The 15,689-nt window shown below is 35.9% G+C and overlaps 1 protein-coding gene across 4 annotated transcripts in view; it reads left to right on the top strand.

Annotated features, from left to right (window-relative positions):
• Window positions 1-15,689, top strand: part of guf1 (GTP binding elongation factor GUF1) — a 51,300-nt gene that overhangs the window by 19,349 nt on the left and 16,262 nt on the right. For 3 of the 4 annotated variants that reach the window (XM_015345303.2, XM_015345301.2, XM_015345304.2), the window contains exons 11-13: window positions 2,629-2,761; window positions 3,920-4,063; window positions 4,333-4,466. In XM_015345303.2, coding sequence (XP_015200789.1) covers window positions 2,629-2,761; window positions 3,920-4,063; window positions 4,333-4,466 — 411 coding nt within the window. Of the gene's footprint in view, window positions 1-2,628; window positions 2,762-3,919; window positions 4,064-4,332; window positions 4,467-4,560; window positions 5,887-15,689 lie in introns of those variants that run through there. The other variant, XM_069190622.1, reaches the window with a different exon arrangement.

The following is a 15,689-nucleotide window of genomic DNA, read 5'->3' as shown; positions in this document are numbered from 1 at the left end:
ATTGGAGGACTTTGCGAGAGTAAAATGGTTTGATTATTTGATTTTGTATTGTGGTTGTTATCTATGTTTTTGGTTGGTATTATGTTTATATGGTTGTTCTTGTTGGTTGGTTGTTATTATGGTTATTAATAATACGATCTATAGTTGAAATCTGAGCCTAAATAAAAAGAAAAAGCAAGTGATTAGGTTTATGAGCAATCTAATTACTTATTCGTTTAAAACGCTATATAAAATAAAGTTTATTATTAATTTGCTGGACAGAGCGGTGAACATTATTATGCATAAGACAAAGATAACGATCCTGATCAGTTTAGAAATCTGTGTATGCTGTAAGGTTTTTACTTCTTAAACTTTTAAAATACACGTTTTGAATAGAAAGAAATCCTCTTCCTGGTACAGTATGTATAGCAAACCAGCACGTCTTTTTTCTCCAATCAGACGGGTGTCAGATGGTGTCAGCCAATCACCATTCTGAAGCCCTACCATAATCTCTGCTATGGGGACACCCCAGAATTCTGTCCCATAGTTTAGACAGATGATAGATATTTTTATTGATCCCGTGAGGGAAATAAAGTAAATCATTTTCATTTTAGGAAATTATTAAATGCTCGGTTAAAAGCAAAGGAGATCTGTTATAGTGGACATAAAAACAAGAGTTTGCTGTGGCGTTATTGGAAACACAAATTTAACAAAAAGGCGCTGGCATTATATCCTAGAAGACACAGACCGGGAGAATGCCCGCAGCGTAAAAGAAAATGCCTGATGAACTAGGGATTGGACAGTTTCCAAGTGCTTGTACAATTGATGGAAATGTTCAAATAAATGTGCTAAAGAAATAAACAAAATAATCATTTATTTCTTTATCATATTGGGTAGCTAATGTCCTCTCTTTGCTAGTTAGTGGCTGTGTTTCTGCGTTGGGTAGCAACGGGTGACTGTTCTCAGGCGGAAGATGTAAACAGCTTAATGTCCGTGTTAAATAATTTTTTTAAATTAAAATTCATTCTATACAGCAATCGCATATTTGGGTACCGTTTCATAAAACTTTTATGCTTAAAATGTTTAGGGAGAAATGGAAGACTGGTGTGTATTTTTTCTTTAAACTACCAAGACCAGCCATACACAGTACAGTTTACATACATACAGTAATGTTTATGTTCCTAAATTAATATCGTTTATGACCTTCAGATGCGTTATGCTCCTCTTCTTTTTATGCTCAGCTACTAAAATTTCCCTTTAGTGGTAAAATCCATATAAATATTCAAAACTAAGCGGATTAAAATGTGCACAGTAAAGACATTAAATGATTAAATCTTTGCACTACCAACCAATGCACCACGAGTGCCCCTGTCGGTCATTTTGGCCAGCCAATCACTTGCCCTGCGGTGCCCTCCGGTGCCCCGCTGTGGCTTGTGGGTAGGTTACTGTACCGCGGGTTTTTACCGCGCATTTTGAATTGCTGCATCTGTAAATGAGTAAAAGTATAGTGCCTCTGAACAGAATTGAACTCGGGAACCCTGAGCTGTGAAGCAGCGATACTTGCCTCCATACCATTGCCCCTTCTCCTACTATGGTGAATATCTGCAGCTAGCTACAGTAGTGTTGCTAGTACTTACTGATGCTTTCAGCATCATTTGAAACCAGTCTTTGCAAAACATCTACTCTAAGTACCTAGTAGTGTGAGCATCTAAAACATTAGATTTTTATAATAATAAATTTGCATTAATTCATAAAATATTTGTTGGTGATATATATTTTTTATAGTTTCCACAGTTTACTATTATTTCTGAAGAGGAACACACTGTTGCATACACACAATCTGTTTTCATTGTCATAGTGTATGTGTTAAGTCACAAAATACATTAATATTTGGTACAGAAAATTATGTGCCACCAAATTAATATTAAATGCATAAAATAAGCATTTTGTGAACAAATCATATTGTTCTTAAAATTGAAAAGAAAACTTTGCTTTTAGTGGGAGAAATCTTATTTTTGGCCACAAAATCACTAAGAGTAGAGTTAGAAGTGTTCTTCACATGGTGAAAAAGACTGAATTTAGTCCGTTGGATGAATGATAAAGGTATTAATATTTTTGTAGACAAATGAAAACTGTTATTCCTTTTGTTAATGAAATTAATATCGAGATATAGCTAGTTTTTATGCTGAACATTATTAAATTAAATTTCAAATAGCAAACACTGTATATTTCTCAAACGTTTTTCAAATAATTTTACCAGTTGTCATTTTGTGGACAAAAAAATCATGAAATAAGTGACACCCTGTTTTTCAAATTTTATTTCCAAATTTTGTACAAAAATTGTTCCATGTAATAAGATTGTATTTTTGTTAAAAGAAGGAATGCACTATGGCCTTTGAAAACTGTACCAAGTACCACTTAATGCTGTTTATTATAAAAAAAGACCATGTTTTGTTTGTTTCATTTCTCCTAAAGTATATAAAGAATAACTCCATTCTAGAATAACTCCAATCCTAAATAGAATATAGAGGGTATGTAATACAAAAGGTCATGTAAGTTCTACATATTGTACTCAAGGAACTATAAAGTCTTCAAATATACTGTAATGTTTATGTATGAAATTAAGTTATACATCAATTTTCACTTCAGGCTTGGATTTTTGGGTCTTCTCCACTTGGATGTCTTTAACCAGCGGCTAGAGCAAGAGTACGATGCCTCTGTAATTGTAACAGCCCCAACTGTGCCTTACAAGGCTCTTCTTTCGTCAACAAAATCTATAAAGGTGGGTTACCTTTTTAGCTGCTTTGAATTTATTTAGTTTTAAAAATACATGTTATCACTAATTCAATTGCTAAGAATGTATGTGTATATTGTTACAAATTTAGAGGCCTTATGTGGGAGTATTGCATTTGATTGTCTTTTATAATAAATAGGTGATGGAACTGAATTAATACCAATGTTAAAAATTCATTTAATGTAAAAGCCATACTGCAGACAAAAAAAAACAACACTCTAAGCTGATGCTAAACTGGATGGAAAAATACCAAATAAGTGCATCATAATAAAAGAGATAATTATCTTGTCTGGTGGTCAAACAAAAAACTAAACAAAATTCCAATATGTATATGGATATATCCTAATTTTCCCGAGTTTTAATTTGATGTCTTTAAATCTCAATTACTTGGTAAGTTTCTGTCTTTCAAGGAGCAGGGAATCCACTCTGTAAATCATGGCTCCTACTCACATAGATGCTGCTTTTATTGTCTGAGGTAGAAAGAGGGAAAATTATAATGGCTTACCCTCTTACAAACAGAGCTGGTTTCCTAGACCTAACATTTAACAATTTTATTCCTATATTTGCACATCTTTTACACATGTCCCTGCTTTTTTGAACCCATTTAAAAGGAGGCTTAGACTTAGTATAGGTTGGATAACTATTATATTACTAGTATAAAATTATAAATCAACTATAATTGGTTGACCTAATTATTATGTTATAATTATTATGTCTAAATTTAATTTACTGGTGCTTTAGTGTCTATACAGTAATCCAAAAATACCCTTTAATACACCTGTGATGTGTAATGGAATATATGTTATCAGGTGACATGCACACTCACTCTTAGATTTTGAAGTACAGGTTTAGATTGTAAAAATATCTGATACATCAACAAGCACATTGGCTTTGTAAAATGTGTTTCTTTCACTTCTTATTGTTAATCTGTGAACTGAAGCGGTATTCACTTTGGTACATTTCCTGTCTGTGTCCTGAGGAAACTAATTTGTAGCACTTAAAACCAGATCTGTTAACATAACAAACCTACTTCCCTAGTATATTCTCTCCATCAGATGATGAATCTTTGAATTTGTATAAATTCTGTAATGCCCCTTTTTATGTGAAGAAATAATGAACAGTTTTTCATAATTATTTGTTTTGCAGGAGTATGGTTCAGAGGATATTACCATTGTCAATCCATCTCACTTCCCTGATAGGTCCCAAGTTTTAAATTATTTTGAACCTGTGGTTATTGGTACCATAATTACACCAGATGACTACATTGGCAAGATTATAACTTTGTGTCTGGTATGTTTTTTTTTTGTAATATGATAAAATATTTGCATTGAACTACTCATGATGTAACATATTAAAATATACTTATCATTCATATTAATCACATAATTGTAAATTTAAATGTTTTGACTCTAAGGGAAAAATATCAGTTTTGGGGGGAACTGTCGTTCTCTGATGTCTTATTATTTGTTTTAAATTTGATTTTCTAAACATCTTGTTCTTGACCCTAGATATATTTAGTGGAATTAAAAAGGAGCATATTTAATCTCTTCCTTGTACAGAATCGTAGAGCTGTACAAAAGAAATTGGTTTACATTGATGACCACCGTGTTATGATGAAATACCTCTTTCCTCTGAATGAAATTGTGGTTGACTTCTATGACCAATTAAAATCTTTGTCATCTGGATATGCCAGGTAGGACCTGATTTTACAATAACTGTCAAAATTATCATATTTACATTGAGAAGGTAAAGTGCTTCAACTGTAAACCTATGTCTTTATGCTACAGATGTAGTCATTCAAAATGGGAGGGGTATTTCGCGGTATACCCCGGTGGGCGTGTCGCATCAAAACGCAGTATCATGCAGTCTATCGCGTCATTTGACGACATACCGGAAAGTATCCAGAATCACCTTGTAAAACCACCAGGAGGAGCCAATAAAGCTTAACCTCTCATGTACAGCATTTGAGCTTTTAAATTTTAACTGTGTATTGCAGCATGTTAATCATCAGTCATTAAAAAGTTGGTATATTTTATGAAAGCAAGATTGCTCAGTTGGGCAAAAGTACACAACCTACCTTTATCATAAATATTTTAATTATGCAGAAATATTTTATTTCCGAAGATATTACTCATATTATTAATAATGAATACCCTTGGACAAGCTGTAAACTCAAAGTATTACGCTGGTCCACATTATTTGTAACCGTCATTTTAAATGCTTTATTTTTTCATCGACAAAAAGTAACAACACGGCAGTCCGTTGATCTAACTAACAAGGACGGGACATTAGCTAGCCAATATGATAAAGGAATAAATGACTTTTTTTGTTTATTTCTTTAGCACATTTATTTGAACATTTCCATTGATTGTACAAGCACTGAAAAACTGTCCAATCCCTAGGTCATCAGGCATTTTCTTTTAGTATAGCACACACAAAAACTCCCTTGCTTTTAACAGAGCTTTCATAATTTCTAACACCGAAAATGATTTAAACTGCGACACTTATCATTCAACCAGAGCTCAAAATATCACAAGGATCCTCAAGAGCACAACAAAGACTGTTTTAAAAGATACTTGTACCAGATACATGAGAATCCAAACTTTTTTATCTACGTCTTTAAAATTTATCACACAGTAACAAGTCAAATTTCAGGGGCGTCCGTATACCAGAGATTATGGTACTGCTTCAGAAGGGTGTCAGCCAGTCAGATTCCAGGACCGGAATTATCTGTTTTGTAATCGAGAATATGTAATATTGATATAATGATATTAATTTAAGGATCTAAATTTCCAAATCTATGTATCTATATAGCTGGTAATATTACTGTATTTCACTTTCTTTGTTAACACGTTTTGTTAACACCCCAATCGCAGGTGGATTCTGTTTTTTGGTCTGTTATGGTCTGTAGCTCAAATCCTGTTTAACTAAAAATTAGACGCGAGAAGAGTATTATTGGACAATGTTGTGAGGCTCTGGTGGAATTTCTCTGTAAACTGAACAGTTATAGAGGAGACAGGTTGTGTATCGCTTCTTTTGACACTTGTAAAAAAAAAATTCCAATGTTAATGCGACACGGAAGATAATGTGGTGTATTGCTCGTCAGTGAAAAGATTTAATCATTTAATCTCTTTACTGTGCACATTTTAATCCGCTTAGTATTGAATATTTATATGGAATTTTACCACTAAAGGGAAATTTCAGTGGCTAAGCATAAAACGCAGAGGAGCATAACGAAGGTCATAAAGGTCATAAACAATATAAATTTAGGAACATAAACATTATGTTAACTGTATGTTGCTGTTATTGGTATTTTAAAGAGAAAATACACACCAATACTCAATTTCTCCTAAAGTATATTGACATTTTTTATATTTCAAAATAACACGTTCATACTGTATGTACAGTACACAGTGGTACCGCAGGTTGAACTGTAGGGTGCAAATCCACCCGAACCCAAAAGCCCAACATATTAATGTGCGGTTTTCATCACTCTCTGCGGGAGTAGTTTTTAATTCAGTTTGAATTATAACTGTATGTACAGTCTTCGTATTTGGCCAGGGCTTTAAAGAGAGGGCGCGCCAAAATGTTTCAGTGCCGTCGTCTGCGCTTTAAAGGTACCCCTGTCACAGAAGAATTTGACCTTGGAACGTTCACCCAGTGTAATTATTGTTTCATTGCACTTTGACAGATTGTCTTTAAATCAGTTGTTGTCAGAATATCCCCACCTCCAAACAAGAACAAAATTGCAACGATTTTATTAACTGGCTGTTTCAGTAACCTAAAGTATATATCTAAAGTAATAATTTAACAATATATGTAAATGTTTTAAGATATGTTTATGTTGTGAATGTCTGTAGATTGTATCTTATTTTTAGTTTTTGTTTTGTTTCAAATGGCCTTGCAGATCAGATACTGTATCAAGGAACAAAACAATTATCGCGCCTGGCTCCTCAAGGGAATCGCTTTAACATGCTAATGCGGTTTCACAGGTATTTTCAACCCCCAACCAATGTTGTTTCATCGGTTGTTATCCTGTAAAGCGCTTTGAGAAGCCACCTTTAAAGGCGCTATATAAAATAACGTTTATTATTATTAATATTGATCATATTTTTCCTCCCAGAACTTGTAAATTGCTGTTGTTATTGTTGTTGTTATCCTGTAAAGCCCTTTGAGAAGCATACTGTCCAGCTTGTCAGGTGCATTCTTTTGTAAAATAATAAGTAGAGCTTTGGGCCTATTAGTGCTCCACTTACAGCAACCCAATGTTAAAACATTTTGTCTCCAAATCCACCACCACTTGTATGAATCATAGCCCTGCCAAATGATGCAAATTCAGCTGCAATGGTTGTGTGCAGGAATTATTCAGTTTGGCATCTCCATGTTCAAGTATACACTGCTCTGTGTGCAAATGCAAATGCATTTAAAAAAAGATTTTTTTTAATAAAAAGCCACCTTTAAAGGCGTAATATAAAATAAAGTTTATTATTATTAATATTGATGATATATTCTTCCTCCCAGGACTTGCTTGTTGTTCTTATTGCTGTTATTCTGTAGAGCGCTTTGAGAAGCATACTGTCCTGCATATTAATGGCTGTGTTTCTGCGTTGGGTAGCAACGGGTGACTACAGTATGTTCTCAGGCGGCTTAATTTCAGCTTAATTAACATCTTAACAGCTTAATTTTCGTGTTAAATAATTGTTTTAAATTAAAATTCATTATATACAGCAATTGGAGAAATGGTAGACTGGTGTGTATTTTTTCTTTAAACTACCAAGACCAGCCACACACAGTACATTTTACATACAGTAATGTTTATGTTCCTAAATTAATATCGTTTATGACCTTCAGATGTGTTATGCTCCTCTTCTTTTTATGCTCAGCTACTAAAATTTCATATAAATATTCAATATTAAGTGGATTAAAATGTGCACAGTAAAGCGATTAAATGATTAAATCTTTTCACTACCGACCAATGCACCACGAGTGCCCCTGTTGGTCATTTTGGCCAGCCAGTCACTTACCGTGGTGCCCTGCGGTGGCTTGTGGGTACTTTCCCGTACCGCGGGTTTGTACCGTGCATTTTGCATCTGTAGTATAGAATATCAGAACATTGGACCGTGTCTTTCATGTGCCAGGTGGTGATAAACAGTGCCTTGCAAAAGTGTTCAGACCTTTCCTTTGGTTTACCTATTGTGAAATTACAAAATGATACATATTTTGATATTGTATTCAAAACTTAAATTTTCACATTAAAGACTTCAAGGGGTGGTATAAGTTACAGTAAATATCTGCAAAAATAAAAACTGAAAAAAAATGAAATGTTGATTATATTTGGATTCAAACCCATGAACTCAATATTTTTGGAAACAAAATTGGAACAAAAACAACCTAGTGATTTACAAATGACTTTATAGAAAACATTCAGTTTAAATTTTAGAGTGTAAAAATCTGTTTTGGGTTACTTTTTATTTTGTAAAATGCACACTCAAATTTGGATTTTGATTTTTCAATTTTTTCTTCTGATGAACTCAGTGGTCACATTGGCATATTGGTTTCTGTTATTGTCATACAACATGGTAAAGTGCCTCCTACTAATTATATAGATAGATACTTTATTGATCCCGGGAGGGAAATTGCAGTGCAACAGCAGCTTAACACAGACAACACAGCCACAGTGTAACGAATGATATAATAATAGTACAATACATACAATACAATCAGTACAGTGAGGGGTGCACTAAAAGAGTTACTCACAGTCCGGACACACAAAGAACAAACTAGAACAGAACAGTACACAGAAAAATCGTATCACACATATGAATATAAATATAGATGTAAATATAGATATAGATATCAATATAGATATAAATGTATTGCACGGGTCCCTGGCATATATTGCACAAAAAACGGTTGTAAATGGGAAAAGAAAAGAAAGAGAACAGATGTAGCAGTAGATGTGTAGATGCGTTCAGTCCAGAAACAGGTCACTGTCAATGTTGCCTCTGCCCAGACGCAAGGTGTATGCGTGGTACAGTCTTATGGCAGAAGGCAAGAATGACCTGATGTAGCGCTTCCTGTCGCACAATGGATGAATCATTCTATTGTTGAATGTTCTCTTCATTTCTACAAGCCTGTCATAGAGGGGATGGGAGATGTTGTCCATGATGGCCTCTAGTTTGGACATCATTCTCCTCTCAGCCACTACCTCCAAGGTGTCCAGGTCAGACCCAATGACAGAGCTTGCTCTCCTGATGAGCTTGTTCAGCCTTTTAGAATCCACTGCTCTAATCCCAGGGCCCCAGCATACCACTGCGTAGAAAATGGCGCTCGCTACCACCGACTGATAGAACATATGAAGTATCTTACTACATACATTGTAGGACCTGAGCCTCCTCAAGAAGTAAAGTCGGCTCTGTCCCTTCTTATAGATGGCCTCGATGTTCTTAGACCATTCCAGTCTGTCGTCGATGTGCACTTCTAAGTACTTGTACGAGTCCACCATCTCCACGCCACTCCAATGGATGTAGACAGGAGTAGGTTTGACCTTTTTCCTCCTGAAATCTACCACCAGTTCCTTTGTCTTTGTTACATTCAGTTCCAGGTGGTTCACCCCACACCACTCCACAAAGCTGCTGACCAGTCCTCTGTACTCCTCCTCCTGCTCACCCTTGATATATCCCACAATTGCAGAGTTATCTGAGAACTTCTGCAGGTGGCATGACTTTGAGTTGTACTTAAAGTCTGAAGTATAGAGGGTGAAGAGGAACGGAGAAAGAACTGTCCCTTGAGGTGCCCCTGTGTTACTCACTACCTGTTCAGACACACAGTTCTGAAGTCTCACAGACTGTGGTCTGCCTGTCAGGTAGTCAGTGATCCACGAGGTCATGGAGGCATCGACTTGCATCTCCTCAAGTGTCCTCCTTAGAAGTAAGGCTGGATGGTATTGAAGGCACTGGAGAAGTCGAAAAACATGATCCTTACAGTGTTGCCAGCCCTGTCCAGGTGTGAGTAGGCCCTTTGCAGCATGTAGATGATCGCATCCTCCACACCAACACTGGGCTGGTAGGCAAACTGTAGGGTGTCCAATGATGAGCTGACCAGGGGTCTCAGGTGGGATAAGACCAGCCTCTCCAGTGTCTTCATGACGTGAGAAGTCATTGCAACTGGTCTGTAGTTGTTGAGGACAGAGGGGCGCCCTTTCTTTGGTACTGGGAGCAGGCATGATGTCTTCCAGAGCACCGGGACTCTCTCCAAGCGCAGGCTCAGGTTGAACAGTCGCTGGAGCACTCCGCTCAGCTGATCAGCACAGGCCCTCAGAACTCTGGGACAGATGTTATCTGGTCCTGTGGCCTTACCCTGGTGCAGCCTCTTCAGCTCCTTCTTCACCTGGTCAGCCGTGATGGTCAGCCTGGCCTGGGGGATGGTGCTCAGAGTGCTTTCAGTGCTGCAGGTGTTAATGGCGGAGGTGTTGGAGAGTGTCAGCTGTGGGAGATGGGTGGGTGAGTACATACACAGAACATAAGCGGACAAAATGTTTCTGTGATCTTATTCCACAGAGGATCATTCTTCTTCTTCCATTTTTAGTTACATCATCAATAAAGACAAGTATGCCACTAACAGTGGCCATTATTTACCCCCATCATGTTTCAGGGATGAGTTGGTGTTCATTGGCACATCTCTAGTTCCTTTCTTTCTAACTTTAACCTTTCCATCACTTTGGCAGTTCTTCATCTTTGGTCTTAACTTTTGTATGTGTGAGTCAATTTCAGTTGAGCTTTTCTTTTTTTGTGTGGTAATGAGAGGTTTAGAGGTTGAGGTATAGCCTTTGTAATTAGGAATACTCCGTCTTTTATGAACTGTGGATTGTAATTTCACCCCTGAATTCTGGAGGTTGTTCGTAAATTCATTGATATGACGTACTTCGTGAAAAGACTGTCTTAGGGTTTTTCTCAACAGTTCTGATGTTTTTTCGTGATTGAGCCAGATTTGACTAGTAATCATAGTTGTAATAAGTACAATAGTAGTATCTAGTAAAAATTATAGAAGAGATAAAACTTAGTACTGGGCAAATGCCAGACAGATGAATTTTAGTGTAGACAAGTGCAGGGTAATGCATCCAGGCAGTAAAAATATATGTAGGCTACTTATGAAAAAGACGTATGTGTTTATTGTGACAAAGTGTATATACATGCTCTAGTCAATGGGGGGGACAGTTAAAATATATATTGCTAGATGTTTGTATTTGAATTAAAGGATGTCTTGTTAAAAATGTATAGCACACTAGAAAGCCTCATTTACAGTATTGTATACAATTTTTATTCACCACAGCATAGAAAAGATATTGCTGCTCTATAATTAGTCCAGAAAGAGCAGCTAGATAGGGTGCTTAAGGGAAAATACTACACTGACAGACTTAAGGAACTGGACCTTTGTAGTCTTGAACAGAGAAGACTATGAGGCAAGGTGATGTAATTATTCAAAATTTACAAAGTTTATCACAGTGTAATCTCTAGCCAAGTCTGGATCAGAGTAACTTTTTTGTCCTTTATTTGTGTCTGTAATTCTAACCATGGGAGGGTAATACAGAAACTGCAGATTATATTTTTAATTTTAAAGTTGTCTGAAGTAAAATACGAAGCAAAATAACACTAAGAGAAAAGCATACTTTTATGACTTAAGAAAAAATTAAATAGAACTTGACGTTCAACTCACAAGCCAAGTCTTTGCCAATTACCTCTACCTGATGGGTAACTGTTCTGCGTGATAAACTTATTTTCTCAAATTTGTTCTAGCTCTGTGGACAAAGAATATCTACAGTTTCTATCATACACTCCTTCAAAAGCTCCTCTTCAGAAAGCGGCTTGCTTTGTTTAGCAATTTTATATGCAGGCAGGTAGCTTGCCTTTGTGCTGGCCTCTACTCTTGGATAGTATAAGGGCAGAAAAATACATTTTTGAGCCTGTAATCTAGTGGCTAGTTTGGAAGCTCTATTAGACCACTTCTCACATGACAGATTGCTAGCATAGTTAGCATGTTTGGTAGAAAAATGCCAACTGAGATTGTATTCTTTGAACACTGTGACACTTTCCTTACAAATTAAACATATAGCCTGTGTTCCAACCTCTGTGAAAAGTATTTTGCAGTCCACACTCTGCATTCACTGTCAATGTTCTGCTTCTTCAATCCACTCATTTTGGCACAGGTTCCCTCAAAGTATGATGGACCCACTCTAACTGGTGAATCAAATTCGTAAGGCAGGGTTTCCCAAACTTTTGGGGTTTGTACCTCCCTTGACCTGTCAAATTGTCCACATGCCTCCCCTGTGTCAAAAATAAGTTCTATGGCAGTGCGATATTTTACAAAAGATTATAAATTTGAAAAAGAAATGATGGGTCAAAATAAAAACAAAGTTGGTCCAATGTTAATTATTTTTAATCATTTTCAAAACCAATAGGCTTGATCAAAATACTAAAAATACTTGACAACACATTTTATTAAAAATTATTTGAATGTGCAAACAATTTTAAAAAAATAAAAAAATAGTCAACATCTTTGTAAAATGCAAATAAAATGACTAAAAATGTAAAAATCTAACATCAATGTTTTTTTTAAAAGGGGGAGAAATACAATGTATTTTTGTTTGTACCGCTTAATGGGTAGGTGGGCTTGTTTACAATAATTGTTAACATAATTCACCAAAAATACTGGGTTGTTTTTTTTTAAATGGCAATGTGCACCTCCTTTTCAACATTGACTCTTGATCTTAACTTGGATTTGATAACTACAGGTGCTGAATTCTGATTCACAAAGGCAGGATATTGCAAGGGAAGCAGAATTCATAGAGCTCTGTTGCTTATTCCTTGGTACTCCAATAGTATGAGTTTTTTTTGCATTGGGCTACTCGGTATGCTACTTTGTATGATGAAAAAAGAACTTTGCTGGGGACTGTAGTTTGGTTAGAAAAAGCAGCTTTCTGTTCATTCATTAAACTTGTGCGAAAAATACAAGGTTTGTTTATCAAACTACTGTGAACAGTTTCCAAATTACGTTTAAATTTATTGGGGAGCATGCTCTCAGCAGCCAACACTTTAAGGCAGACAACACACTGAGGACATTCTTAAGTGTCCACAATTGTGCATGTGAAACTGAAATTCAAGAAACTCTCGTCATACTTTCCGTATTTGCGTTTCCATTTTTCTTTAGAACTAGGCTCCATGACCATCACGGTTTTTACTCATATTTAAAAACCTTTCAATTGCTAGGTAGTGCGTACATTACTACAGATGCAGCCATTCAAAATGCGCGGTACAAACCCGCGGTACGGTAAATGACCCACAAGCCACCGCGGGGCTCCGCAGGGCACCGCGGTAAATGATTGGCTGGACAAAATGACCGACAGGGGCACTCGTGGTGCATTGGTTGGTAGTGAAAAGATTTGATCATTTAATGTCTTTTCTGTGCACATTTTAATCCGCTTAGTTTTGAATATTTATATGGAATTGTACCACTAAATGGAAATTTTAGTATCTGAGCAGTAGTTTAAAGAAAAAATACACATCAGTCTTCCATTTCTCCATAAACATTTTAAGCATGAAAGTTTTATGAAACTGTACCCAAATATGCGATTGCTGTATAGAATGAATTTTAATTTCTACCGGACTGTTACACCAACGCATTAGCATGTTAAAGCGATTTCATTGAGGAGCCTAGCTTTCTTAACTAGTAAGTACTGTACTTCCTTGGTTTTGGAGGGGGGAGGTGTCTTTTGCTGGAAATCTCGCCCCCTTCTACTTTGAAAATACCTGTGAAACCGGTTTAATTAGTCACAGCCAGCACTCCCGCAGAGAGGGGGGTTGTACTCGTTAATGTCTGAGCCGTAACACATCATTATATGTCATTTTATATTTCTATAAAAAAATTGTTTGCCCAGCCTAACACTATTGTTGTTATTGTTTTTATCCTGTAAAGCGCTTTGAGGAGCACAGCTTTCTCACCACTTAGATTACTTTTTGATACCATCCTTACACAAAGCAGAAACTTCAGAAACTTCTTTTTTCTGAACCAGGGAAAATCTGATCATGTTTCTCTATAACAATAAAAAACTTTATTTTACATATCATCTTTAAAAGTGGCATCTCAAAGCAATACAGTAGATGTAAACCACAGATTACAAAATAAATACCCAGACAAACGCAAACGTGTTTTTAATAAAATGTTTTTATTCATTCAGCAGAGCGTAAAACCTGGGCGTAACAGCTGTTCCTTTTTCTGATCACTCGCTCTCTGGATAAACGTCTCGCCTGTCCTGTTCTTTGTTTTCCTAATTTGCTGATTATGCCTTCTGCAATGCACTCCTGCCCTCACACCTAAAGAAGACTATTTAAAATTTCTTTGCGCGGTCCATTGTGCAATTAACCGTTGTATGTGCTGCCCTTAAGGTGATATCACATAAAGGTGATATGTAAAATAATGTTTTTTATTATTGTTTTAGAGAAGCATGATCAGATTTTCCCCGGTTCAGAAAAAAAGATCTAAAGTATACTAGTTTGTCACTCTTCTCATCCCCTCTTTGCTAAATGGCTTTTGAATAGAGTCACATGAAGAGAGAGGTGAAACAGCCCTGTCGCAGTACACAAATATAATTATATCTTATTAATTTCTATAGATACGCGATTCTTTTAATACAGTCTTTGCTGTGCTCTTGAGGATCCTTGTGATACTTCGAGCTCTGGTTGAATGATAAGTGTCGCAGTTTAAATAATTTTCGTAGTTAGAAATTATGAAACGCTCTGTTAAAAGCAAGGGAGTTTTTATGTCCATTGCAGTAAAAGAACATGCCTGACAAAGTAGGGCTTGGACAGATTCCAAGTGCATTTTTGCAATTTACGTTGCATTGTGCATTGTGCTGCTGTAATACAGTTTAAAATAATTAAAAGTCTAAACAGTATCAGCTTTATTTATGGGTTGCAATTTATAAAAAGTCAAAAACCGCACTCAAAATGCAATTTAGAGCTTTCTGGCAAGACGAGACACCCAAATTAATAATGTAACATGCCACTGTTTGTGCATGAACAAGGTTATACTGCTATTTCCTTAGATATGTGATTTAAAAAAATTAAATTTTTTGAATCCCCGGCGGAACACATTCCATAAGAATCAGCGCTTTTATATATCGCCTTTAAAGGTGGCTTCTCAAAACGCTTTACAGGATAAAAACAACAATAACAGCAACAACAACAATATTGTATTTCATTGCACTTTGAAAACCAAGTAATAACTTAACTATATGTGCAAACCTTTTATGATATGTCACTGTTGTGAATGTCTGTGGACTGTATCTTATTTGCCTGTCTGTCCTGGCTCTCTCGCTCGCCCTCCCCCCCTCTCTCCCTCAATTCAATTCAAGGTGCTTTATTAGCATGACAGATGGGTACAATCAGTGTTTGGTTATTGCTTTGCTTTGAGATTCCACTTTTAAAGGTGATATATAAAATCAAGGCTTTAACTTGCTTTAACTCCGCAAGTCTGAGTTCTTGTGTCTGTCCTATCCGAAACCGAAAGTATTACAATATGTATTTTTATAGCAGGTGATGTACAACTTTTTAGCATAGATTACACTTTTATAAAATGTATTTAAAAAATAAAAACGATTACAATCTAATCTTTCCACGTTTGATCCCAAGATCCCAAGAAAATTAAATCTAAACGGGGAGAAAGTTATGCTGAAAGTTTATTAAGATACTTAGAAGACAAAGATATCAATTTATGTTGCATCTGTCTGATTGTGAATAAAAAAACACATATATTTAAACACGCGTTTACGATTTAAATCAAAACGCAATTTAAATCAATATAAATGTTTATATTGTTATGCATAGGTGACTATTCATTGTTATTAAAAAGGCTTAAATTC

The sequence above is a fragment of the Lepisosteus oculatus genome, chromosome 1 (genome assembly GCF_040954835.1).
Source record: "Lepisosteus oculatus isolate fLepOcu1 chromosome 1, fLepOcu1.hap2, whole genome shotgun sequence".
Lineage (NCBI taxonomy): Eukaryota > Metazoa > Chordata > Actinopteri > Semionotiformes > Lepisosteidae > Lepisosteus > Lepisosteus oculatus.
The sequence above is the reverse complement of the archived record's forward strand: the minus strand, read 5'-3'. Positions and strand labels throughout refer to the sequence as shown.